Below are 24,144 nucleotides of genomic sequence, written 5' to 3'. Positions count from 1 at the left end.
TAACCTGACTGGTTTAATTATTAAACAGCTTGGACCAAAATCAGCCATGGCTCAAGGCACTCTTCCTCCACTGAATTTGATCCCTTGCATGAGGACATCACCAACACTATTAAATTTGGAAGTACACAAACTTCTCACTACAGGCATTGAAGAAATCTGCCTGAGGCCCAAATTGACATTGTTAACACGTTATTTCCACTTAAAGATGCTAGCCAAGATATTATCACTGATTCTGGGCATCTCCCAATTTTAAACGCAGTCTTCCCACCATGCACCTCCGAGGGATGTTCAGTCACCCTCATCTTACGTATAAAGAAGGGACACAGTGATGCTGACCCCTTGCCCAGGGCTTACAGGTAGCTCATGGTCTAGCGGAACTAAAACAAGTTCTCACTAGTCCTGAGCTAGAAACTTACTCTTAAATTATCCTGGCTCAGTCCAAACTAATCTTAATTAAATGTACAATATTTGTCCTAAATCCATTCTGAAACTCTCACCATGTTCTGCAGCGTCCTTCTTCAGGCATTAAGTACCCTTCGCACCCCTATGAAGAAACATGGCAGACGGTGTCGGGGACCGGATGACAGGGGCTGGCGTGGGAGCCCCCAAGCCTGCTGCAGAGTCCCAGCACGGGAAACCCTCAGGCTTCGTCTGCCTTCAGGTGGGATTTCCCCTTTGAAACTCAGCCTTTGACCCTGCCAGCTCAGGTGCTTTTCATTCGCTTGGGTCACCCAAGAGACTTGGGTGGTTGTGTCTCCATACAACACATGTATGTGTCCAATGAGCAGAGGACCCAGGACAGGGATCGTCCGACCGCTCCTCTGGTCAGCAGAGGCCTTGTCTATGCTGCAAAGGTTTTGCCTGGAGAGTTTTATCAGCAAAAAACCAAATCTGGAACCTCATACAGAGCAATCTATACTGGCAAACATACGCATATATAGTAAAACATTTTGGCAGCAGAACTTAATCTACGTTAGGTAGCATGCTGATTACAAGATGTGATTTTCTCTCATGCTTGCAACCATTACAGTTAGGTTGACACTTTCCAAGGATTGAATGAAGCCTTGAATGAACAACCAAAAAATGATGTCAAAGAGGCTTTCTCTTCAAAATGGGACACCTAATCTTTTTTCCATCATATTCCCTCCCCCAACTCCCATGGTTAATGAGAAGCTGTTCCCGGACTTAACGTGGTAGTGATACCACCACACACCTGCTATTAGGAACTGTAGTTATACAACATGGACCTGATGGTGTTCCAGGACATCTCTTTGTACAGTATTTTTGTACTGAAAAGGCACTTACTTACTGGCAGAGGCGTATGTGTGTGTTTTGAGGAATGACTATTTGCTCGCCGCCGCTTGTGCTTGTTGTGCCGACGTGTCTGCCAGTGGTGCAACCCTCGTTACACAAACCCCTGTCAGGCGAGTCACGGTCGCGGGATCACGGCTCTTCAGAGCTGAGTGTACCCTCCAAGGTGGTCTTGGGGTGGGGGAACAGAACCTTCTTGGACCACGATGGACTATAGTGTTTACTAAATTAAATTGAAAAATAGCAGGCAGATTTAGAAATGTCCTTTTAAACAACTGATGGTGTAATAGTGTCCTACTACGAAAAGAATACTGTAAACTCAAATGTTCACTTTTGCTGAGATGAACAGCCTCATTTCTTGATTTTACTGGTAACAAATATTACTTCAAAGGTTTCTCATAAATGAGAATTAATGCTATCTTCATGTTCTGGGAACAAGCAAGTTCTTAAACATTAATGAGTGGGGCTGTTCACTTTGGCCTTAAAACAGCACTAAAAGAACGTGCAACTTGCTAGTCACCTCTTCTAAGTAGTGATTTACAAAAAAATACAGCTTATTATTTCCAGAATTGCAGCGGTAGCTGACATGCAAGAAGACATCAAGTAGCTGCATATAATCGAGAAAATGAATTAAGTGCCTATCCTAATTAATATTGCTGACATGATTTATGCAAGTTCTGGGACTATATTTCACCTTAGACTAAATGTTGTAGAAAAAAAAATATTAAATTATTACAGAGATTAATTTGTTCTCTGATTTTTTAAAGCATTACAAGGACACTAAGCTGAGATTATAAATTTCTGAGGGGAATGTTTACTTGTAAAAAAATGAGAACAACTACAGGGCCATGTGAACACTAATAATAACAGCAATAAACAGCACATAGGAGTGAAGCTTTCTTGCAAAATAGAAATGGAGAATTTTTTGCTAGGACTGCTACATGAGTTTATATTTCAGATTTGGTTTCCTTTAAAAAGGCAGTAAAAATAAGCCTGATTTCTTTCAATAGACAATAGAAAGGAAACAACTATATTATGACACTCTATATATTGCCAGAGATTAGCCCTTAAACCATTTCCACACATCAAATCCACCGATCAGCCAACTGACCAATCAACAGGCACACACTACTCTGTGTGCAAACTTAAAAAACCCCCAACTCTTTGAAACCCCTTGACCCCAAAATCTCCTTTTAAACCTTGTGTATCTTCAATCTAACCTCACCAGCCCAGGAGGACACAACAGATTTGCCCCATTTTGACACACTGCCCCGTGGAGTTTGCACTCCAGGTTGTAATTTAAGCAAGGACGGACGATGCTCCCCCTCCTCGAGGTGCCATGCTGACCTTTACTGGAAGGTCCAAAACCCAGGAGGGATCCCCAGCATGACCAGAGGGACTACCAAAATAAATCCTCACGTTAAACATGAAACCCGGCTGGCTTGGCTTGAAACAGAGCTGGCAATGCTGCTCCTCCATTAGTGGCACAGGGTAATGGACATCTCACCCCCACCTCAACCCCAGATCAGGGACTGGGGGTTGAAGCCACTTGGAGAACATTTTTAGCTATCACTGTATCTGAAATAACTTAATATAAACACCAGTGCAGCCACCAGAAATGATCCATCAGCTCCAGAAAAGAGAAGGCATGGTCATTACGTCAAGCAGGCAATTTGCCTGCCAGAAATAATCCCAGACTAATGCCATCCTGTGGCTAATAAAGAGGGCAAGTTTGAACCAACAGGTGTTACACGGGATTATTTTTAGCTGAAATCAGTTTGCAAGCTCTTCATAGCTCAGGCACACAGACAGACATCGTGTCTGGTGTAATGGTAAAGAACAACAACATGATGGTGGGACTGCAAAAGATGTGCTTGCCAAATCCCAGCTTTAGCTCGAGAGGACAAGACTTCTTGAATTTAAGAGCAGATGTGTGTATGTGAAGAAAGTAGATGCCTATTTGCAATTTGCACATATGCGTTTGGTTGTTGTGCAAGTGAAAAACCTCCTGGAGTATCAGGACACATTTGGACAAGAACTACAACCTCTGCCCTTGCACGACGTGCGCCTTGACATGAGGCGCAGGGCTTGCCCGCTCGTTCACACGCAACTTCAGTCTTCATCAAAAGGCCATCTTGTGGACCTAAACTAAAGATACGTTTTCCAAAAGACAGTTACTAGGTATAACGGTTAGCGTCCCGTTATCACCCTGTTTTATCTTGTTTCGAGGTAGAATTTCAGTCCCAGGACTGTTTTTCCACATGCCCCTCACTTTGTCTGGTTCCCCGAACAGGTTTTATCCTCGAGAACTCACACAGAAAACACCACTTAAAAGCTGTAGCTGCACGACCCAAAACAATTGCGAAGGCCAAGGATTTCCACAAAACCAGGCTGACCAGAGCATGTTCAGTCTCTCAGCGTGGGGAACCGCTGCAGCGATGTCACCTACTCCCTCATCGCCCCGGGGCAGGCTGTAGTCAAACACCAGGTGCCTTTCAGAAAGCTGAATATTGCGCTCTCCTGGTCGGTACCCGTCACTGCAGCCCTCACGTCGCGTTTGGGGACGGCGTTTGGGGGGGGGGGGCTGCCCGTAAGTGTCCCGCCTGGGCGCCGCCCCCCGAGGCGGACCGCACGCTCCCACAGCGCCCGCGGGGCTCGAACCCGCGGTCCCCAGCCCGCCGCCAGGGTGCTGGTAAGCCCCGCCCCCTCTAGCCCCCCGCCCCCTTATATAACCCGCCTCTCGCGCTTGTGAAACGTCATTTCCTGTGCGGCGCGGGGTAGGCGCCGGAAGCGCCTCCATAGCGGCCCGCCGAGAGCTGTGGTGGTGGTAGTTCGCCGGCGCCATGGTGGAGGTATGGCGAGGGGGGTCGGCCCGCCGCTGGGCCGTTGCATCCTCACTGCCTCGCCGCTGAGGCGCCCCGGGTTGGACTGGAGAGCGCTGCCGGGCAGCGGGGCAGATTGGGCCCGGGAGGGGGCCGGAGCCGGGCGGGAGAGGGAAGCGACCACCGAGGGCCCCATCGCACCCCCCACCCTGACTTCCCCCTTGGTGCGAAGGCGCCGCTGTGGGGATAGGCCGTGGCGGTCCCTCCGCCTTCCCAGCCCCTGCCCAGTCCGCCCCCGGGAGCAGCGAGTTGCGGGCAGGAAGCGAGAGGGGTGTTTCTCGCGGGTCTCGGGGCTGTGGGCTCTGCTTCGCGGGGGCCGTGGTGCGCGGCCGTGGGCTCTGTGGGGCTGGGGCAGGAGTAAGTAGCAGGCAGCAGTTTTGCTTTGCCAGACTTATGCCGGGTGCGGAATTGGTGCTGGGGACTGAGGAGGGGATGCCGTGCTGCCCACCCTCTGGTGACTTACTGGTTTTGTTAGCTAGTGAAGAAAACGGTGGCTTTTTTTGTGAGGACTTGGAAGTAAAGCTGGGGAGAAGGCCGCTGGTTTTATAAGCCGTGGAGTAGTTACTGTGGGGTGAATATTATGCACTTCTAAAAGGGAGTGTTGTTGTCAGGAGCATGGAAGAAGATGCAAAGACTGCTGCCCCATGTAACGCTACTAGCCGGTTTTTTACAGAGTGGTATCTCTGTCAAAAATACTTGTAGATGCTTCTTCTGTATTGAGGAGGCATTGTGTTACCTACTACTTGTGTGGTGATTTCAACAGCTGCTGTTGTTGAGTAGTAATTAGCTACTGTAGTTCTTATTTCTTTCTCCAGTTGTATGAAATTCCTAACCCTGTTCCAAATGCTGGAGGGTGTGTGTCCTACTTAATACCTGGAGCTTGCAGGAGCTCACTGAGCCAGGGCAAAAAACTTTGTGTAGGTGCTGCCGAGTTAGGAGGGTAACAGCCTCTGCAAAATGGATTGGTGAGTGGACAGCTTTCAGGGCAGGAAAACAGAACCTACAGAGAGCTGAACAGAGAAAGCATCTGTGTAATGAATTTTGGAGACTGGGCAGTTGAGTGATATCCAATGCCAGAAGTTATATAGCTTCCAGTTTGCTGTCATACAGGTATGCAGAGAGTTTGGTGTTGTACCTCAGCAAGCAGACTGAAATTTCTAATGATTTTCTTTTCTATTGGGAGAAAAATGCTGTTAAAAAGCTGAATCATGCTGTTGATAAGCAAATACTCTCTATATAAAGTTACTAGCTTTTTAATACTGCTTATTACTTTCTGAATGAGATTTTAAGAATGTCTTGATTTTAGTAACAAAAATTATAAAAGGAAAATAAATATTGTTGGGTTTGATCCCAAGTTTTTTTCTCAGTAAACTGTGCTGTGCTTACGTAAGGTGACACTATGCACAGAAGCCGATGATTGGCCTTGTTCTTTGTGTGGTGGTAGTGAAATAAAAGTTACAGGAGTGTTTATTGCCTTAGTATGAAAACAGAACTGGAAAGCATGAGGGAAGAAGCTTGCATACTCGTGGATTTGTCACGCAGGTGTTAATATAGAAAGTTTGATCAAAGTTTTTGACTTGCTTTTCAAAGTGTTGGCAGTTTCTAGGAAAGGGACTGTTATTTTGAGTAAACACTGAATTAAAACAGTTAACAGATAAACCCAATTTTCTAGTTTCCAAGAGCAGCAGTGTTTTCTGTGAACTAAATAGTGCTGTATCATCTAACAGTACTGAAGTCTGAAATGACTACTGAGTTCAGTTTATGTTTCCATTTTTAATTGTGTCCAAATGTATTTAAATATTCTTTTATTTATTTTAGGAAGTCCAGAAGCATTCTGTGCACACACTTGTGTTCAGATCTTTGAAGAGAACCCATGATATGTTTGTAGCAGATAATGCCAAGCCTATTCCATTAGATGAAGAAAGGTAAGTACCGCAATTGGTGAATTACTGGTATGTCTCGAAGTTTTAAATTATGTTAGAGATTGCTCCAAGTCAGAAGTTCAGATGTTTCTGTAGAGTTAACAGTGTAGTTTTGAGGGAAGTAAAAATACTAGAATTGTGAAGTAAGTTGTATAAACCTTCTCTAAAGTATTTAAAAACTTAATTCAAAACTTGGGGTTTAATCAGGATTGTGCTTTACTCTTCCAACAGTCATAAAGTAAAGATGGCAGTCAAGCTGCGTACAGAGTACGGCTCAGTGTTACACATGCCTACTCTTAAAGAGAACTTGAGAGAGAAAGGAGGCCCAAACACCGGGGATCCTTATGGACACAAACAGTATTCTGGAAATCAAGGTTAGTTTACTCTTAGTGGTATATTTGCCCTTTCTTTTGTGACAGTTTCACTGATGTAAAATCTTGAAGAATGCAGTCCAATATTAATCCATCAGAGATAAAGACAGAAATCAAAATACCATTTTTCTCATTATTTGGTATTTTTCTTGTTAGGGTCCACAGGAAGTAAGTGATTAACAACAAGGAGGAAGTTTGTTTTAACAAAGGAGTAACAGGGTGCTGTGGAATTTTTACAGTAACTCATTAGTAAAATGAGTAATTTTTATGGTAACATTAGTGTGTGTTGTACTTAGGTGCTAGAAAGAGGAAGATCAGTAATGTATTTCTCTTTTTTACAAGTTCATGATGGTCAAAGACATGGTCTTTTAGGTTTTTTTATTTTTCAGTTTTGTTTCATAGAAATTTTTCAGCTGTGCAGCTATAAAACCAGGAAAATCTTTATTTTAAGTCTGTGTTTTTAACCTATGTTTGGTTACATATAAAATATGTATGTATTGGGTAGATCCCATACAGAACCTTCTAAAGAATGCCAAATGCTGCCTTATTTTAATGAGGTTTCTTTTTTAGTGTACTTTATTTGGAAGTATTCTGAGAAGAAAAGGTATTGAGAGGGAATGAAAAATTTTAATAGCAGGACCTTTTTTTCCAATACCATGCACAATCAGTTGTCATGAGTAGCTTAGGTTTCAGACACCCGTGCTATTTGTGTACTTGAATCCTACTTTAGAAGGCATTTTTGGCAGTATGAAGATTTTTCTTTTGGGAGAGAGTCCCTCTTGATAACAAGTGGCATCAGCATTTAAAAAAATGTTATTTTACTCTTGAGTTTTTGAAAACTGAGGTAACCAGAACAAATGAAATTAATGAAAATAAGAAATGTCTAAGTGTAGTACATTAGAAGTGATTGCTGGTTTCTCCTGCTGTGTATGACCTGCTCTGTTTTCCTGTATGTCCTGTCTGAGTACATCATTTGCAGTGCAGTATAAAATTTTATTATTAATACGGAATCTTGTTGCCATTTAGGACAAGAACTTGAGTATTTGATAACTGGTACACATCCATACCCACCTGGACCTGGTAAGTAAAATTCTGTGAGTGTTTGCCTGGGATTTTTGCCTTCATGTCAGAACTAGGTGTCATCCATCCTAGCAGGAGCAGGCTTCCTGTTGCTTTGAATCCGTAGCTGATAGTACTAGGAAATGCCATTGGAGTCTTTCATAGCATTGGTGCAGAGAATTTTGTTGCTGATAAATGTTCTGGGATAGGAGATAGGAGGAAGATTTAGGTACAGATGCAGTGTCTTCTCACTAAGCCTCAATGGATGTGAGCTTGCTGTGAGATGGTCATTCATTTCTGTGAGATTTCACTTCCTGTGGCAACATCACAAAAATGTTCTAGGAATCCCTTCTCCCATATTGTGGTCCCCTTTCTCCTAGAGAGCTTGCTGAGACCCACGGATCCCTGGTGCCTCCACTGTTGTGGCAGAGCTGCTCTTAGAATTTTGTGGTAAGCAAGGAGGAGAGGTTCCAGCTAGAAGGAAGCTCAGTGAAAAGAGGGAATGTGTCCTGCTTTTCATCACCAGAGTAGAAAGGCGTAGGCATCACCACCTTGCTCTGAGAAATTGACATTAAGGTCTTATAACTTCAGTGTCATTTGTTTTTTGTCTGTGCTTCGAAGGGTTCTGTTTCATTGTTGAGACATTGGCCATGCTAATTGTCACTGTTACTGATCAATCCTGCTGTCTCCTCGTAGCAGTTTAGTCTTAGCTGTTGATCTTTTACTGTTAGTGCTTCAGTTTATTACAAGTACGGTGGGAAATGTGTTGTGGCTTGATTTCTGAGTGTTCAATGGACCCTCAGCCTTTGAAAAAACATGCATAGTTGACTATAACTGGGGGGACAAGACTTGCTCACAGAGGTTCCCTCAAGTTCAGTGTTCTTTTAATAGAATCAGATAGGTCATGGTTAAAAGTTAGATTTGTTTTATTGTTGCTTCTTGTTTTAACCTGGATATCTCACCCAAATATTATTTTTGTTGCCAACTGCCAGAACTTTGGTTAGGGCAGGAAATACAGAAATGGAAGTGAAGTAAATTCACCAGTCTGCACCAAAACTGTGTTTTGTAAAGAGTTTTTTAAATTTAAGTGATCTTCTTTTAAGATGAGGCTATAAATTATAAGTTGTAGTCTGAAACTCACTTCAGTATGACTGACCCTTTTGTAGTTCTGGCACCACTGCATGATACCAGCCACCACACAGGGACGCCATAATAAACTACACTAAAGAACCTAAGTTAGCAAATACTTCTCAAGATCCTGTTTTTTCTGTGATGTTTGGATTTCCGTAGTAGTTGAGGCTGGATGAAAAGATGGACTCTGCTCCTAGTTAGGCTTTTTTGTTTCCAGTGACAGAATCATACTGCTTTCTACTCTAGAAATTGTATACCTATGTATGTAGTAGAAACAAGATGGTAAGAGTTTGGGCCAAAATAAAAATTCTGGTAGGTTTGACTTGTGAAAAATAATGTCATTGAATGGTGGGATTTAATATTACGAGGGTGTGACAAGCCCTTGTTTGCAGATGTATGTGTATATATATGTCTTTGTATAGTACACTTTTCTGGATTTTCTTTTTAATAGTTGTCTTTGCTTTTGCTGTGTTATTTTTTTTTCAAGGTGTGGCTCTGACAGCAGATACTAAGGTCCAGAGGATGCCTAGTGAATCTGCAGCACAGTCCTTAGCCGTAGCACTCCCTGCTTCTCAGTCCAGGTACTGCTGTGTTACTTCATTAACACTTTTGTTATCTATGGGAATTTCAAATAAAACACAGAAGTCAGGATAAGAGCTACTTTGAGTATTTTGAATGTTCTGATTTAAAATATTTAAATAAACTACTTTTAGTGTGGCCAGGCATCACTTTTCTGTGCTTTTTTTTCTTAAATGCCATGAGAGTCAATGGGTGGAAGTAGGAACAAGGGAAATTCTGTTTAGATATGAGAGAAAAGTGAGGCTTTGTGGGTGTCTTTTTTGCCTTGAGGTGGTCAGGCATGGGAACAGTTTGCCCAGAGAGGTTGTGGAGTCTCCATCCTTGGAGGTGCACAGCACTTGACTGGATGCAGCTCTGATACCTTATTGCTTACTTAGTGAAAGACAAAGTTGATTCCAATTCATCAATCTTTTTCATTCAACCTAGGTTGGATGCAAATCGGACAGCTGCTGGCGTGGGTGATATTTACAGACATGCTGGAATATCTGAGCGTTCACAGCCTCCTGGGATGTCCGTGGTGAGTTCGCACATCTAACGTGAAAAGTACGTAGTGTTCACCAGATTGCTTCTGGATTCATGCATGTGTTGTGTGGACATCTCCTGACCGACTAAATTTAATCCGTATTGAGGTGTCAGAGCGCTTTAGGCTTTATGCAAAGAGGTAAGTTATGAAGTGTAAGAGTAACCTTCCTTTTAAATTACAGGCTATGGTGGAAGCTGGTGGAAACAAAAATTCTGCATTAATGGCAAAGAAGGCTCCAACCATGCCCAAACCTCAGTGGCATCCACCTTGGAAACTGTACAGAGTAAGTTACAAATGTATGACATGAACGTGCATGTAAAATTAAATTAGTATTTTATGTCCTATAAAGACCTCAAAGTATAATTTTTGATCCCATTCGCAAAAACGAAATCAGATGAAAAGTGATTATAACTAAGTTGTATATGCACATTCTTTCCTTAAATAACAAAGAGATTAGATTACAAACATTTTTCATTCTATTTAGTAAATTATTTTGTGAATATTATTTTTACCCTTTTGTTTATGTAGGTTTAGCTGTGTTATGATAAAATCATTACAGAACTTGTTTTTTCTTTTCTAGTCAGATTCTTTGGTAGAGGAACTCAAAAGACAAGGTGCAAAATTTGAAACTAATTACATGTTAAAGAAATACTCTAGCAATGTTAACATAATGAAATTATCTCCAAAAACACTTAAAGGCAGTCAGTGAGACTTCTTTAACTTGCTATGAAAATGGAGGGGGGAAAAAGCTGAATTCTTTAGTCACAAATTATGTCTGCAGTTTAGATTGCTTGACTGCTAATTGTGTTTTTGAATTAGTCTAATCTGCCTTTTTCTTAGGAAGTAATAATAGCCACTCCCCCAAAATCTCATATTTTTAAATGTTTTGGTGATGAGTATGGCAGGGTAGCTGAGTTGAAGGGAAAATCTCCAAGCATTTGTATAGGTTCAGATCTTTTTAACTCTTCGGGTGCATCTGTTTGAATGTGTACTTTTTTCTTAAGGAGCTGATTTTTTTACTATGAAACTTAAGCAATTTCATATTTTGTCTGAGAGAGGGTGAATATTATTTTTGGATTGTTAGGCTTTCATGATAGTTAAAAATCTCATGCTCTAGTATCAGAACTGTATTGTTTTAGCACTGTTCATATAAATATAGCACCATATGTAGGCATTTAGATCTTCAGAAGAGTCCTGAATCCCGTATTATTCATAAATCTTAAGGCTAATCTCAAAGTAATTTCTTGAAAACCACTTGGGCTCAAAGGAATATATAGGTTTTCTAAATACAGCGGTATTAGAACGTGCTCTATATACACATTAAAGCAAATGCCACTTGAAAAAAGGTACTGAAATAAACCTATGAGAGATTTAAGGTAAACAAATGAAAAATGCCTACTTGTTAGGAGCACTTTCTTTTGAGAGACTGTAAATACAGTTCAAGTCACTGTACTAATTCTACATGCCAGCAGTTTTAGTGGAAGCTTGCTATCAAAATTCTTCCTGAATAGGACAAAAGCTTGTTCAAGCAACTCAGGAATAGAAGCATAGCTGGAAGACCAAACGTGGGTTTCATCTTATGTATAGCTGAAGTTCTACATTTTAACTGGTCTTCCTAAGCTTGGTTTGAAGTCACTTGTGAAAGATGGAGACTTAAAATAGGTCAGACGAATTATGTCTTAGATTTCTCCCCTGGAAATGTCCGTTCCTATTCCTAGACTATGAAGAAATCTAGACAGCCATCTCAAGTGTATGTGGCTGTAGTGTCATCCAGTCAGAAGAGTCCATTTTAGCTTTCCAAAGTATTTCTGCTTTATTTCTGTTTAAGAACTTTTGTTGTGTTTTCGATCTTTTGAAATGAGCTGTATGACAGTACATGAAATATGACGTCCAGTGAAACTGGAACACAAATATGTGTTTTGATTTTTAACTCTCTGACTTTGGAGAAATTAGAGAAACAAGGCATGTATTGGTAGAGCTTTTCTTGTGACATCCACCTCCAGTACTGTGTTACCGGAAAGTTTTTAACACTCATATTACCCCTGATTTGGGGAAAAGGAGGTGGTGGTGTGCTTAAGAGGTAGCTATTGTATGGCAATGTGATTTAATAGCCAAGATTTTATATAATTGCTCTTTATTACTGTGTAAGCACTCTACAGCAGCATGAGGAACTTGTGCTTAAATACAGTCTTTCTCTGCAAAGCCTCAAGTGTTGAGCCACAGTGTTATGGACTCTCAAAGGATTTGAAAGTTGCTTATAGGAGTAGGATCTTTCTGTACTGCGAGTTCCCCAAGTCTGGTGTGTGACATGAATTTCTATTAGTCTCTTCACTTAACTAAAGTAGAAATCAAGTTCTCTTCAAACCTAATTTCACATTTGACTTTTTGGGGAGCATGTGTTTCTTGGTGAATACTAACAAATTCCAGTGAAGAATGAAAATTATATTCAGAGATGTATGTATATTTCTGATTTAGAAATTTTTTTTTTCTAAAGGTTATCAGTGGTCACCTGGGCTGGGTAAGATGCATTGCAGTAGAACCAGGAAATCAGTGGTTTGTTACTGGCTCTGCTGACAGAACTATAAAGGTAAGAGGTTGGAAGAAATCACTAGGGTTTGCTGGGGGTGTTTTTTTGTTCTCTTATTTAAATAAGTTTTCAGCCCTTGGAAACAATTTCTTAGTTACTGCTTGTGGAATAAAGAACTGCAGACCATTTTTTCTTACCTAGTCACAAAGGATTTGTGGAGTATTACTACTTGAGATTTCATTTGTTACATGGTAGTAGCTGGAGGGCAAACCTTTGTTACTGTAATTTTTAACTTAAAATGCAGCAGGATCAATTACATCTGGGCTTTTTATGCAGAATATCAATGTATAGCTTTTACTGGTTTACCTCAAAATACATATTTTGATGCAGATTTGGGACCTTGCTAGTGGTAAATTGAAATTGTCTTTGACGGGACACATCAGTACTGTACGAGGGGTGATAGTAAGTGCAAGAAGTCCATACCTCTTTTCTTGTGGAGAAGACAAGCAAGTGAAATGCTGGGATCTTGAGTACAATAAGGTGAGCTGTACTTTCTTTAATTGGAATTAAGTGGTGGTGGCAAATAGAAAAAGCATTTAGAATATTGTCTCAAATACCCATTAGCGTGTGGTTTTTGTTCATCTAGGTTATCAGACATTACCATGGTCATCTAAGTGCTGTCTATGGTTTAGACTTGCATCCGACAATAGATGTACTGGTAACATGTAGCAGAGATTCAACAGCACGAGTAAGTATAGCACTGTTATGCTTTAATGTCTTGGTATGTCAGTCTGTTTCAACATCTTCCATTTGTAAAAGTGAATACCTATCAAAAGTTAACATGAATCAAGATGAATATATTAAGATGACTTGTTAACTTTGTCTTCCACTGTTGATAAAAACTGAAGCCTGAATACATAAAAATGTAGTGTCACTTCAGGATAACGTTTTATTTCTTTAGTAGGTAGACTAATAGCGTGTGTGTGTGTATATATATATATAGGATCACTTTGTTGCATTTAGAAGATTGTATGGGTTTATGGTGACTAAGTTATCTGTATGTCTAGAAATTCAGTGGCAGGCTCCCTGCTCCCCTTGAAATTTGCCAGCTGAGGCAGTTGTGTGACTAATTGTTGCATGAAAAAAACAACCTAAATACTATTGTTTAAGCTGTGGAACTATGGCAAGGAATTCATGTGATCAATGACAGTGCCTAAAATGGATTGAATATGCACCTGTTATTGACCTCTGACTGACTTACTGTGAATTCATAGATTTGGGACGTAAGGACGAAAGCCAGTGTGCACACACTATCAGGACACACAAATGCAGTAGCAACGGTGAAATGCCAAGCTGCAGAACCACAAATTATTACAGGTACAGTGGGCATGGTTTCACAATCATGAAAGTATTTGTTCAGTAATTGTGTGGCTTGTAATGTTACCTTTGTTAGTTTATTCAGTTTCTCTTGGTTTTCTGTGGAAAGTGGGCCACGCAATGGTTATTTTATACTACTAATGGTATGTTTAAGCAAATCCAGCTATGTGTTGTTTGAATGTTTTATTTCTCCACTACTTTTGTTTCTGGTGTTTACATTTTTTGTTGTAGTAGGCATTGAGACTTGCATTTTCTGTGATATTTTACGGTTCTCCCCAAGTCAGCTAAGAAGTGTCCGATACTATGGTTAAATATAAAGTTCATCTTCTTTCCCATTATGTCAAAAGCTAGCTTTGTTGTGCAACTACGTAGGTCTCCTTGAATTTCAAACTGCCGAAAAAGACTCTTACAACCCAGTATATTTCTTGTCTGAGATGGCAGTATCATCTTTTTGTAACAGACTTTAATAATATTTTAGTCTTTCAGATATAAAGTTTTGACTTTATCAAAATACTAATGATGATAGAATCAATATGATGGTTTTTGCTATTTTTGATTTCCTTTCATTGCAGGCAGCCATGATACTACCATACGGCTCTGGGATTTAGTGGCAGGAAAAACTCGTGTTACTTTGACAAATCACAAGAAATCTGTGAGAGCAGTAGTGCTACATCCAAGACAGTAAGTTTTCCTCATTCTTTCACAGTTCATAACATTGTGTGGTGACAGAAGGTCAATGTGAGTGATTTTGAATGGTAGGGTGTAATAATATGAGAAATTAATGAGCTTAGAATGCTGTAAAAATGTACAATCAGTTCTCAAATACCTTTACTATGCTGATTGTGCTCCCCAAGTATTTGCACTGGGTACATTAGCAATCCTGAGAATGTCTTATATCCCACAGAACTTATGTATGTGCCTTTGTAGTCCTTCAGAAACCAGCAACATGGGGCTTGTAAAACTAATAATAAATATGTAATTGATTGTTAGGAGGATCTTTTTGAACATGTGGTTCACTGCACAAGGCATTGCAATCTAATCTTAAAAAGAAACTTCTTGTGAGTATTTAATCTTTGAAGTAGGTGTTGTTGGAAGTATTCTGAATTTATATACTGTATTTTGGTGCATCAACAGTTGCCTGTTCAGATAAATCTCCATTAAAACAACGGAGAAAAGGAATTCACAAAAAACTGCAGTGCTTCAGAATTCAGAATCTTTGATATGAATTAATTATGATCCATTTTTCTGGTCTTTTCAGATCAGAAAAAATTATAAAAAATTATTATATTATAAAAATTATATAAATCTCATGCTATGCCTGTTAGCTATAGCAGAGAAAAATCTGAATTTTTTTCAGAATATAAGTAAAACTAGGTTTGATTTGTCAATCATACCTCTTTGGAGGGGGGGGAGAAACTTGAAGTGTTTTTATCAAGCAGTAGCAACTGTCAACCTAGTATCTCTTATTTCAGTATTTCTATTTTTTAATATTCCAGTATTTTTCCTAATAATCTGTTAACATCTAAGTGATTTGCTGTCTATTTGTGGCAGCTGAAAATATTCCTCCAGGCTTTTTTGTGCTACCCAAATAACCTTGTTAACTGCTTCCACATGTTAAAATGAGGGAACTAATTATTTTAAGGTAATTTGGCAAAACAAATTGTCTTCGATAGTTCCCTTTTTTGTAGTGCTTTATCCTTGGTTGTGCAGTTTTAGAGGACTAGCCAATTTTTTCCCTGATACCTTTGGTGCCCTTATACCTGAATATTTGCCAGAATAACAGCTGACATAAATTTATGTGCATTTTGAATGTTTGTTTGCATATTAACATCCTATTTGGCATAGAATTTATAAAGTTTAGGTAGTCTATGGAACAGAAAGGAAACAGGTAATTCATGACTTCATAAAATGGCTTCATTTTGTGCAAAGTAAAAAATGTCAGAAGCAGTTTTAGCATTTAGTAACTTGGCAACTAGCATTTCATGGTACTTTCAATGAAGGGCATTTGCTATCTGTACAGCTGTTTTGAACTTTAATATACTGTGCTTATTTTCTTTCAGTTACACATTTGCATCTGGTTCTCCAGATAATATTAAGCAGTGGAAATTCCCAGATGGAAACTTCATTCAGAACCTATCTGGTCACAATGCTATTATCAACACGCTGGCTGTAAATTCCGATGGTGTCCTGGTCTCAGGAGGTAAAATGAGAAATAAATGTTCATATTTCCCCCTCTGCTCCCCCATGTATACATGGCTGGAGGTCTTTAGACAAAGATGCTTGCTGAGCTCTCCTTTACCTGGGCCTGTAAGCCTGCTACAGCATACAACTTCATAGTGAGTAAGGCCACTTATTTTCTTGGATGTTTCTGAGCTGCATGCACAAAAATGTTTGAAAGGACTTTTAATGTGCTGCAGGGAAGAGGTTTCTTAGTTAGCTGCTGCTGCAAGGCTCCAGAGTCCATCTTCCAGGATCTCCTGAGTCTGAATCATTAGTGTCTCGTTAGGAGTGGTGTGGTAACTGGAAGCTGCCTGGGAGACTTCTGGCTCTTTGTGGGCTGCTTCTAGTAACATAGTGCTGCAGTGAGAATGGATAGAGGACGTAGAAACATCTCACTAACGCTTTGCTGTACCACTTCTATGTGAACTCTTCCCTGTTTTTGATGCAGCACAAATGCATTGGTTCTGTTGTCTCAAAGTTTCTTGCACACATTTTCTGATGTTATCTTTGTATTGTTTAAAAGATTGATAGCTAATCTCCAAATTTAATTTGGCTCTATGGAGCAAAACCATGTTTAGTCAGCAATATTAATGTTCAAGTGTTCTGAAATTAAGAAACTAGCCCCTTGCTCCAGTGTCTACATATATTCTGGGAGGATTTTGTGTCTGTTGTGACACATTGATTTAATTTTTTCACTCAAAAGCTTCATGAATTTAATAATCACCTAATACATTAGAGTACTGTTAGTGATCTGAGCCCTCAAAGTCTGACAACTACTAGTTTGTGTTTACATATCTGTTATGGGAATAGGAGGAGAATCCTGAATGCTTACTGCATCTGATCGTGAATAAGTTTATCTAAGAATAGTTGTTATCTCATATTGCAGGTTGCATTTTTCTATATATCAGTTACTCAAGGACTGTAATAAAAATATTTTGGTGGGAGTATGTGTTACTAAAACCATAATCTATGATGATTCTGAGAGTTCTATGTTTGTACTAGACAAAGTACATGTGTAGACCTTTTTTAGTGACAAGCTTCTGTGAAAGTAGATTGTACAAATCCTAATTGAATTCAGATCTTTTTTTAAGGCATTGTGTCTCCATAGGACGGAGATGGTAAGTGTGTTTTTAATGTAGATGCTCTTGTAAACAAGAAATGAGTAAATAATGTGGAAAAAGGAAGTGCTAATTTTACTGTTTGAGAGCAGAGCTCTAGAGAAAGAGTCCAAGATTGCATGGGAAACCAGATGTAAAGCAGGAGGTGAAACCCAAATCTCTGAGGGTCTAGACCAGTTGCTTAATCACAAGATTGTCCTGGGAGAGCTCTAGCAGTCAGAGGAAAGTGAATTAAAAGGCTAGACTGTGTCGTTCCACGTAACTTGCAGAGACTGAGTTTTCACCTCTTGTTTTTGCTTGTCTCATCTTTTGGGTAGTTGTAAACAAGGATGTGACTCAATTCACAGGATCACAAGTGATAGAACAGTTTAAGATCAGTTCCATGAGTTTGCAGAAGCAGATACTTATGAAACACATTTCTGTATCTGTCACCAGTCCATAACAAAAAATAACAGTTAAGTTGCACTTTGAAATACTGAAATGTGTTTAGTCACATTTGGTCCCATGTGCTCTTGGTCCTGTTTGATACAGTATGTCATGTAGGTTAGGGTTGTGGAGTAAAATGGAAATTTGCCAAGCAGGAGTTGGAGGATAGCTAATCATATTGTCAGCTAACCTTGGTTATGTTTCTAAATATTTATAAAGGCAGCCCTGGATTTTAAAATTTGGATAAAGCTCTATTTGACAACTGGCACATTCATAGTAAGAACAAGAACTTTACAAAATACTGGATTGGGCTTATATTTCATGCTGTATTATTTTGAAGACTCTTATTCTAGAATATCTTTGTAGGACATTTTTGTGTTAGTAGAAGTTGAGGCTTTAGAAAAACCTGTTCCTTCTCCACATAACCCCCCCTGTCATTTTAGTGATGATATTTGTGAGGTTTTTTAGAAATTAACATTTGAATATTGATTTTCCTTCCCCTTTACATCCTCATGCTATCTACAGCAACTTCAGAGAAGTTGATGCTGAATTAAAATAAGTTGAGGTAGTTGAGGTTACCTTAGAGTATTTTACTGTTGAAGCACCTTTCTCAAAACATCTGGATTTCTTGTCTAGCTGGCAGCTGCAGAGAAACTTTTAGTAGACTGTTCATGATACTAGTTTTAAAAACCTGATAGAAATTAAGTGGTTAAAATACTAAATATGTATGTATGTTTGTTTTAGCTGATAATGGTACAATGCATCTTTGGGACTGGAGAACTGGTTACAATTTCCAGAGAGTACATGCAGCTGTACAGCCAGGCTCTTTGGACAGTGAATCAGGAATATTCGCTTGTGTTTTTGACCAGTCAGAAAGCAGATTGCTAACTGCTGAAGCTGACAAAACCATAAAAGTATACAAAGAAGATGATACTGCGGTATGTCAAAGTGTCTTTTTAATGTATTTTCATGAAATCAACATATTTCAAACAAATGTTACACATATCAATGAGTTGTGCACAGACTTGTGTAATCTTTTTTATTAATGCTTGAAAGCAATTTATATGTAATAATGTTAAGAGGACGGCAGCTAGTTTCTGCACTCCTAATTTCTTACTATATGTTGTAGTACAGATAAGTCTCAGGTTCATCAACTCTTCTGCAAATGTCCTTGGTGATACAGTTTGGAGAAATCTTAATACAATAATGCATACTGTGTTTTGAAGCCAGTAGGGGACTGTGTGTGGTTGTATTCATTAAAACAGCAAAAATAATTAACAAAGATTTAGCAAAAAGATTAAATTTTAAAGATGTAGTATACTTCTGCATATGATCTAGATTAGTCATTTGCTGTGACAATTTTTAAAATTCAGAGTAAATAGCTTATTTTCAAACTGTTACTCTGAAATCTGAATCAATTTACTAATGGAGAAGACAATAGATTATTGTGTAGTTTATCAGAGTATGTCTTCAATATAAAGAATATAAGGATTTTTAGTAAACCTTGGGATTTTTGCATTATATTAGACTTGGAGCAACTCTGAGATAAAGGAATATGGAATGTTTTGCCCAATTTGCAGCTGGGCAAACTGTAAACTGTGACGTCTGGTGAGACTGATGTAGGTATCACTGGAAGGACTGTCTCTGGAATTCCTGTTCCTGTGCTTTGATCACTACAGTGTTTCTGAAATGCCATTGGCAACCTCATTTTTGTCCCTATTGCAAAAAAACCGCAAACAGAACAAGTCCTGTACTTCAGACAGTGGGATGATATAAAATTTTATTTTGATAAATGAATTACATAGATTAGGTAATTAAAATGTTACATACAAAATAGAGATATATACTATGTGAGTAATATTCGAAACTAAACCCTAATTACAGGTGCATTTTGAGTTAAAAATAATCCTTATGAGATTTTTTCTTTTTTCCTCTTTAGACGGAAGAAACTCATCCTGTCAGCTGGAAACCAGAAATTATCAAGAGAAAGCGATTTTAGTGTGGCAACATACTTATGCTGTAATTTTGGTTTGGCTTTCCTGAGAGCATTCAGTCATATTGTGTTCTGCCGAGAGCAGCAGAGCAGGAAGTCAGCTAAGTCATTGCTATTTCAACATGTTTTATAATAAATTTTATTTCTCTTTCCTTTTGTCTTTTTTCTGGTGTGATCCCAGCAAACCAGTTGCAGCTGTTAACTTTCTCTTTGAGCATGTATAGTTCATGAAAAGGATAGATGTGCAGGTGGTTACTTCTTCATATGAATCTATTGAGTGCAAGTCTAAAAATATTTTGATAAGCCAGGTTTTCTGAAAGACCCTTGCTTGAATCCAAAAGTTAATTGCAAATTTATGCATAGAAGCCATCTGCTGTCATTTCTTGAGTGACATTTTCAGATTTTAGACCAGTATTTTTTACTGTACATATGCTAAGTATATACTGTAATGGAACAGTATATATACTAAGTTAGAGTAGTAATCAAAAAAGAAGCAGGACAACATAATAATAATGTAATTTGCTTTATAAACACAACCACTGAGCATTGCCAGTGCTGTGTTATTGAATGAAAGGGATCTTCAAAGTGTTTGTTTCCCTAGGAAAGCTTTCATATGCAGCTACTCATCTTCACTCACTTTGAGTGGACCTTCTATACCAAGGACCACCGTCAGATCATATTGTTCACAGTTGCTATGGGGTTAAGACCAATTGACTTTTTGCAAATCACCTGTTGTTTTTTTTTTGCAGTTATCCAAAGCATATGTGATGTTAGAGTACAGCAAACTCTTAAAACTGAGCTCTAAGAGGAAAAACTCTTAAGTCATTTCGGCCTTAATTTTACATGTTGCTGTCTCCCTGTGATCTTATGAAGGAATTGAAAATAAATAAACAAACTATTACTGAAAGATAATTTGTGCTCCTGAAGAGACAAATCTTTCACTGTGTTGACAAACAGCCACATAACAAGCAGTAAACATGTAAGACTCCTTGCTACAGCTTATCTGTGATGTCTGTGCTGCTGTAAAGCACTTTCTCTTCGTGTGGGGGAGGGAGAAAAGCAAGTCATTCAGTCATTGAGCTGTTCAGTTGTTGGCAACTTTGCTAGTGGTGTTAATAGCTGCAGCGACGAGTGTCCTGCTGGGTAGATGCTAAGAATTGTTCTGTGGCCACAGCATTGATAGTAAGCAGGTCACAATAATTATTTCTATTCTCTGACAGTCTGACTTCTTTCAAATCTGGGATTTATGTTGGAGAAATGAGTGACTTGCAATGTAACTTACAAAAAACTAGTAAAACTAAGTGTTGTTTATATTATGAGAATTTTTGTCCTGTCTTTTATGATGCACAGGAGGTCTTGTGTTTATAATTTGAATGTTTGACAATGTTGTTTTAAGGGAGCCCATGCTGCATAAATAACTGAATTTTGGTTGACGGCTATTGTCTGAAATATCCTCACAAAAAAGGGAGGGGAGTATTTGGTATTTACAAGTGGGATAAAATCTTGTATTTGGATAATTTGAATTTTTCTAGATCCTTATTACAGCTTTTTCCATTTTAACATAAGGGGGGAAAAAACAGATTGTGGCTTAGCAGCACTATAAAGTATGCATAATGCTTCATTTCAGAAATTGATGAAGCATTGGTGTTACACAGAATTTTCTTGCTCACAGTGAAATCCTCTGTAGGAAACCAGAGTTGAGAGGAATAACTTACTTGAAAAGGGCTGGGATTGTTGTGTTTTCTATTTGTTTTGGGTTTTTTGTCAATTTCTTTTGATACTTTGGAATCAGGACGGGAAAATTAGAGGGTTTGGCTCTCAGTTCTACCACATCTTCTCTGTGCTAGCACTGTCCTTTAAAAACTACATTTATTCCACTGTTTATCGCTTTGAAGAGAGATCAGAAAGTCTCCTGCAGAACCTGTGTTTCTTCCCTGGACTTCTGCAGGAATCTGCTAGCATGGGGCACTGGTTGCCGGGGCATTCTTTTTGTGCCCCAAGTAAAGACTTGGTTTGCAAATTAAAGGCCATGCACTATTGTTTGGAATAATACTTCTCCTTTTTGGCTCTATAGTATACTGTCCCAGTTCTAAGTGTGATTTTTTTAATTGTATTTTTTAACATTTGATTTGCATGTTCATTTCTTCACAGCAGTTTTTTCTTCCAGTTGACAGTAATGTGAATATTAACCACATGCACTTCCATAAGTATTATTTATGACATATCAAGATTATCAGATTTCATTTAAGTGCTTCTCTAGTGCAAGCTAAGCCTAGATAGTGAGTTGTGATACACGTATATCTGATCATGTAGGATTCACAGTGACATTAGATTTGTCCATGTAAGTCATAAGATGGAGCAAAAGAGGAGGATCTGGTCCATTGGATGTATTTTCCCATGCTTTTGGAAAGTGTCACACTGCAATGTCAGTTGAAGTAGTCCTGAACAGGAGTCTAATCTCATAAAATAATTATTGTCATTTACTTCATAAAATTTGATGTCTTCTGTAAATGATCAAATCATACACATTTCTATCACAAACCTTGGGTTTTGTTTTATACTGTACATAATTGCAGAGAAGTAAGAGAATGTTTTTTGTTTGTAACATAATTCAAAAAAGTGTAACTGGTGAAAGTGATAAAATTTAAGATCACTCTGCTGTATACTAAAGCATCCAATGTAAGCTATGCGGCTAGAATGCTGTCATTTGCTGGCAGCATAAAAGTTGTGCAGAACAGTATGTCTTTGGCAACTTAAAGGCTTACAGAAGTAAATCTTTAATAGCCAGTTTCTTTTTAGTCCTGTTAGATAAGAATTAAAGTGTTATGCCTGATTTAAGTGACAGCAATTTAGCCATCAATAAAACCTTCAATATAATATGATTTCATGTCTTTTTTCCATTTTGGGGGGTTTTGTAGGAAGAACAAAAAAAAACCTAAATAGGTATTGGGAGTTAAAGTAATTTAGGATTAAAATTGATGACTGTTTCCCATAGTATAGTAACAAATATTTTTGCAGATCAGCTGTAATGGAGAGGGAAAGTACTGATGGCTGTTTTATGAAGAACTTCTTATCTGCGTGAAGGGAGTAGCAAAACAAATGCAGAATTGTTCATGAATTTTTTCTAATGTGTTTTTAAAAAAATCTGAAACCTCTGGAGTTAAGTATGTCTATGATACGTTCTGGATGAGAGCTGTATGGGTGGAAAAAAGCTTAGAGTTAAACTAATTTTGGTTTGTCTTACTGGGGGCAAATTAACGAGATATTTCTGTCCATGGCACATAACTGAAAATTTGGTCACAGTGAAATCAATGGGAGTTTTATTATTGATTTTTGAAGTAAAGATTTTACTGTGGGGTGTTTTGTCTTTTTTTAAGTAAGTTGGAAGAACTATGTCTGGCACATCATGTATGTAAGTATCCACACAAGGCGCTCTTTTTTTGCGCAAGACGCATCATTCATTTTTAGACGAGGTTTCTAAATTTTATTAGTACACTTGAGAAAAATGGTGAGGATTTGGAAGTTAATAAATGCCAGTAAGTCTGATCAGCTGGAAAAGGTCAACCTGCAATTTTCTTCTGTAAAATTTAACACTAGATTAGCAGGACTTAAAAATAGCATAAACGTGACTTTCTGTGGAAGCTGTTTTATAAGCAGAATATGCAGTCGGTGAATCACTTCATTCCTTTGAAAGCAAGCAAATCTTCAGCTGCAGTGAGCTTAAAGGCTGTGTGGAGAGAGAGAAGCTTTTTGACGCAGCTTTTGTCTGTAGTTTGAGAACTTGGCAGACAGGGAACTACAGATTTCACTGGTGGTCATTTATGTAGACCTTGTCCCTTCGGGAGACTCCCTCTGATGCTGCTTTAATGGCAGCAGATAAGAATCAGTTTTCTGAAGCCTTATGAATTTAGTTCTGTGCTTAGCAGGTCAGAAGTTGGCTGAAAACTGGCAAAAAAGTTGGATGAAAAAGAAATGGCAATCCCTGTCTAAAGATGATCCTTCCAAGAATTTTGCATAGAGGGGAATCTTTATTTCTTGTTTTGATTTTCAGTGAACTTCTGCAAGTAAGCTTGGATAGCAGGGCTACCAAAATGTAATTGCTTCTGTGAACACTTCACATGCATTTTTCCTGCACTTCCTTATCTTAAAAAAATTCATCAGGAATCATTCAGTATTGTAATTTCATCTAGGATGTATCAGGAACTTGAAAAACACCAGCATAACTCTTTGTAAATTTTGATGTTGGAAATTACTTGAAAGGTTTCCCAGCAAAATGACCAAATCTAACCAAGATAATTTTCTTTTTAATTAGTGTGTATTCTGCCAATTGCTGTAAAGCAGCAGTCAGCTTTTAGAGATGTATGAAAAACTCAATAGGGTTTACTTTAGATGGGAACTGTGGAGTTTCTAGATGTGGGCTTGGTTTTTTTTCAAAATGTTCTCTTGAAAATCTTTTTAAAGACTTTGACTTGAGGGATTTGCAGGATTAACCCTTAGAGTTACTGTTTTCCTATTGCTGCTTGTATTGAAACTATGTAGTATTGGCTTTGTAATGTTTAATTGTGAACCTTTAAGTCAATAACATGTTAACTTCCTTCAGGTGCATCTTATCACCAGGCTTTGCTTAACCTTTCCTTAGTGTTTTTGGTTTGAATATGAGTACCTAAGCCCCAAATGTGTATCTAAAGTATGGATTAATGGGGGC

At 38.7% G+C, this 24,144-nt stretch overlaps 1 protein-coding gene across 1 annotated transcript; it reads left to right on the top strand.

The window, feature by feature from the left end:
- Positions 1-4,066: 4,066 nt before the first annotated feature.
- Positions 4,067-22,321, top strand: PLRG1 (pleiotropic regulator 1). Its single transcript, XM_075751747.1, has 15 exons — positions 4,067-4,163; positions 6,012-6,118; positions 6,347-6,489; positions 7,513-7,566; positions 9,164-9,257; positions 9,682-9,772; positions 9,960-10,061; positions 12,273-12,365; positions 12,696-12,845; positions 12,952-13,053; positions 13,580-13,682; positions 14,255-14,363; positions 15,743-15,882; positions 18,191-18,384; positions 19,386-22,321. Exons 1-15 carry the CDS (start codon positions 4,155-4,157, stop codon positions 19,443-19,445), a joined length of 1,551 nt encoding a protein of 516 aa, XP_075607862.1. The 5' UTR covers positions 4,067-4,154; the 3' UTR covers positions 19,446-22,321.
- Positions 22,322-24,144: the final 1,823 nt, after the last annotated feature.

This window comes from Balearica regulorum, chromosome 4, assembly GCF_011004875.1.
Source record: "Balearica regulorum gibbericeps isolate bBalReg1 chromosome 4, bBalReg1.pri, whole genome shotgun sequence".
Taxonomy (NCBI): Eukaryota; Metazoa; Chordata; class Aves; order Gruiformes; family Gruidae; genus Balearica; species Balearica regulorum.
Note: the sequence above shows the minus strand (reverse complement) of the source record. Positions and strands in the feature narration are given on the sequence as shown.